At 40.3% G+C, this 3,972-nt stretch overlaps 1 protein-coding gene across 4 annotated transcripts in view; it reads right to left on the reverse strand.

Annotated features, from left to right (window-relative positions):
- Positions 1–1,044: 1,044 nt before the first annotated feature.
- LOC115196757 (talin-2-like) overlaps positions 1,045–3,972 on the reverse strand; it is a 158,421-nt gene continuing 155,493 nt past the window's right edge. For all 4 annotated transcript variants that reach the window (XM_029757643.1, XM_029757640.1, XM_029757642.1 and 1 more), the window contains one exon: positions 1,045–3,972. This exon is cut by the window's right edge and continues 41 nt beyond it. In XM_029757643.1, the coding sequence (XP_029613503.1) occupies positions 3,885–3,972 (88 nt within the window). In that variant the 3' untranslated portion in view covers positions 1,045–3,884.

Raw genomic sequence — 3,972 nt, forward strand, 5'->3', positions numbered from 1 at the left:
AATACTTTCTGAAGGCACTGTATATAAGCAAACAAAAAATCACTATTAGTGTTATCATGTTGGAGTCATGAAGTTATTCATGCTGGTGTGCCAAACAGACATTTTGAAGACCTTGATTGCAGGTCTAATAAAGTGGTTTCCTAATCAGACTCCAATCATGAAGTTCATGACAATAAGCGGACAGACCCACTGGAGATCCTTGGATCTACACAGCATTATTCATCCTATTGAGAGTTGTTATAGTCCTATTCCTGAGCCAAAGCTCCCAAAACAAACATCATCCTCTTCCTCTGGTCTAAGTTGTGGTGGAATGGCAATCCCTTCCCTGCTGGACACATGGCTTGAGTTTCCCCTCTCCACTGTGTGGCCTCGCATGAGACCAAAACAGTCAAACAGCCAAATATGGTGTTCATTAGGCTGACTATGTGTATCGCACTGCTGGGCACCTCTGCTCTGACCGTCTTTCATACAGTCTGTCCTGGGGAGCCCAGGGCAGGGCACTGAGAGGAGGACTGGCATGTGAGTTCCAGACTTACTGGAAGATTTGTCACCTGAGGAGAATGTGCTCACTGCCAACCTAAGGTCTACTAGACGTAGAACTGCAGATCAGAATTGCATGGCATCACTTTTAACATCAGAGGACTTATACAGACAACATTATAGAAATGGGCAATCCATTTGAATCTATTGGGAATCTGATCAAGTGAACTGAAAGTACAAACATCTAAAATGGCAGTCAGTCGCTGCATGGTTCAGGGTCTGTTCTGTGAACCAGGGGAATACAGCACATACTGTATGACCATATTTGGTCTGCCTGAATTTGCACTCTCCATCCACTACAGCATAGGTCTCAAAACACCCAGTGACCCCAATCTCTACATTGAAAAGACTAACAGTGACATCTACTGGAAAGAATGTTGGTGAGATGATACAGCCTTTGCTTTGTTTCACTATTCCATTTCCTTTAAGTTCATTCAGGATTCCTGTTCAAGAATGAATGATACATACAGTAAATTAAACACAATGACCACTAACAAACTGGGCCATGTTTGTTTCAAATTCTTTATTTTCAGTGAATACAAAAAATACTTTTGTGACAAGATAAATATTAGACATATAGCATCAGTTAAACTGTTGAAATGAATTCAGTCTGTTAAAGAAAGCACAACACCTACATTTGAATAACAGCTAGTCGTTTTTCCTATTCCAGTTAACGCTTATAGACAAATTGCTTAGACAATATACATTATCTCAGGATAGTCGTTACATTTATTGATAAAAACTTCATTTATGGTGGTTTAACAATGAAACAAGGACGTTATTTAGTCCTATTTATGAGGATTATGTGTATGTTGAATGAATTTCAAGGCAGAGCAAATTATCATCTTTAAGAGTTCAATAACAACTTGCCACATGCTCATGGAATGCAGTGTAGTGTGTATTCATTTCTGTATATAGTCTAAAACTTAAACGTATCCATGGATGCACTTTATATACCAGCATGGTTTACGGCAGGCAGATGGGCTACCAGCCAAGGCAATACATTGTGTTATGGCATAGGACTAGGTGATAGTTAATGGCCCAGAGAGAGTTTGGGTTAGACGGGATACATGTTCTTATCCAGAAGGACACGCCTTTAGATGTTGTTACAGCGGGGTTTCAATTAAGGCACAAGTACACAATGCAGACCACAGACTGACAACGAGGGACTGAGCTGTTGGAGTGGACACAATACTAATGACCTTATACTACACCAATACTGGAATAACATAAATGAACTATTTTCCTACTCAGGGCTAGGGCCAGGACGATACCAGTATCACAATATTTCTTTCCATTACAAAAATGAAAAACACGAAGCAGACCAAACTCTTCGGTCCTTTAAAAGCATGCTATAGCTTGGAAAATATATACATGTGACTCTGGATGACAACATAATGATGTTTCATTCCAACATAAGGGCTGTTTTCCTAAAGAAGTTAAATCCGCTTTGTGTTTTGTTTCCTTTACACGATACTAACGAGTATTGCAATACTGGTATCGTCCCGGCCCTAGTCAGGACTGGACTGTATGTGGTTTCATCACTAATACATTTGACAGGTGCGTTAGTAGTGATCCTGAATGGTTGAACATGGAAGGCATTGCTTGCTCTCCTCAGTGCATAAGGTTATACCAGACATCTCAGTGCCATTCTACACCACATCCTACAGTTTCATACACGTTTAAGAGGGAATAAGCCATACACAGCTGCATACACAGCTGCATACACAATTCCAATCAGTGCTGCCTTCTCATCAGTCTGACACAGTATAATGAGTGGTAATGTGTTGCTATGGTTAAAGGAACAATAAGAACATGAACACGAGAACAAGCTCATATCCCAAACTCAATGGAATCTGTAATAAGTATAAACCAAACACCACCGGCTGAACAGGCAAAGGACAGACAGAGCATAGCTTTGCTGTTGTGTGCGTATGGTGGAACTCCCAACCAAACTCTGGCTACTGTCAATTAGACTGGAATTAAAACACAAAGGCAAGAAAGAGAGATAAAATATGAGAAAGAATGTAAACGGAGCCTCCTCCTGCAGGCAGCAGGAAAACCAAAAAGAGTGTGAGAGGGCTTGGGGGAGAGAATACCAGTCTGGCAAAAATATTGCACATAGACTGAGATTTAACCCATTAACAACCCTCTGCCGTGACTGCTCCCTGCTCCTGAAATATGAGTGACAGCCGAATGTCCAAACATGGGAGCCGAGGCAGGGATCTCCCTACTGACACACCAGGGATAATTATTACCTACAGAAGTATTCCTTTGAAAGGTATTACGATGCTGTAAAACATGAACTAGTGTCTGCTGTTGGCTTTACTATCCACTCAAACCCACTCACTGACACTACGGATTTGGTGTGAAGCTGAAGTTCTATTACATTAAATATAGTACATAAAATCCAAACGTTTAATTATTCAACAGCAATTCCAAAGATCACATTCATATACTAACATATTACAAATGCCCAATCCTAAGCTAAACTATTGGTTAGTGGCTTTATTGATATGTACAGATCTTAATTTGACCCTGCTTCTCACAGCAGGAAAATAATCCTGTAGCAACAGGACATTTTAATTATTATGTGGAATATAATTAAAGGGCATTTTTGTAGGGGTTGATACATTATTCATTAGGGCAAATCAAGTCTGACATTTTAAGTGGAAATTACAACATTTAGAAGCCTTTTAAACCTTGAATGCACTACAATTTGCATTTCTTACTGCGTAGGAAAATTCTCTGCAACAGAGTGATCAAATTAAGATGCCAGACCTGTCAAGTTATAATGGTGCATGCGGGCTAATGATTGAAATGATGCATCAGAGTACTGCAATACCTACGGTAGATCAACACTAAGATGTTTTGTGAGGAACTGATGCTATGGATCCCTGAATCAGCTGTGCAAGTTGGAGAGGGAGCTACCCCTTTTGATTAGCTTTTACAGGTTTTAAACTACATTCAACTGATTTAGAGATGTATCCATGAAAAGTATTAATAGTATTTACCATTACTGGATCCAGTAATGTTCATTTAACTGTGATGTCCTTATTGATGTATCCTACCATAAAATCAATAAGGGCATCCGTCTCAATCTTTTAGATTGCAGGTCCTAACCCTGCTAATACAGCACAGCTGTAGCCAGGTGGTCCTTATGTCATAATGTCAATATCATCCTCTGTGAAACGCACACTAGTTCCACTCATGAAACAGTCCTGGCCCAAATACGTTATACACTCTACCCGTGTGAGAGAGAAACAGCGAATCGCTGGAGTAAGCTACATCTCTGTGTAACAATAGGTTCCAATCAGATGTCCATCTACTTTTCTCTTGACCAATTAGCTTTGATCCTCCCTCAGCTCAGTGGGCAGGAACTTGTACTGCTGCTGTCTGATCTGAGCTAGCTTCTTCCTGGCGTCCTCCAGC

This window comes from Salmo trutta, chromosome 7 (genome assembly GCF_901001165.1).
Source record: "Salmo trutta chromosome 7, fSalTru1.1, whole genome shotgun sequence".
NCBI lineage: Eukaryota > Metazoa > Chordata > Actinopteri > Salmoniformes > Salmonidae > Salmo > Salmo trutta.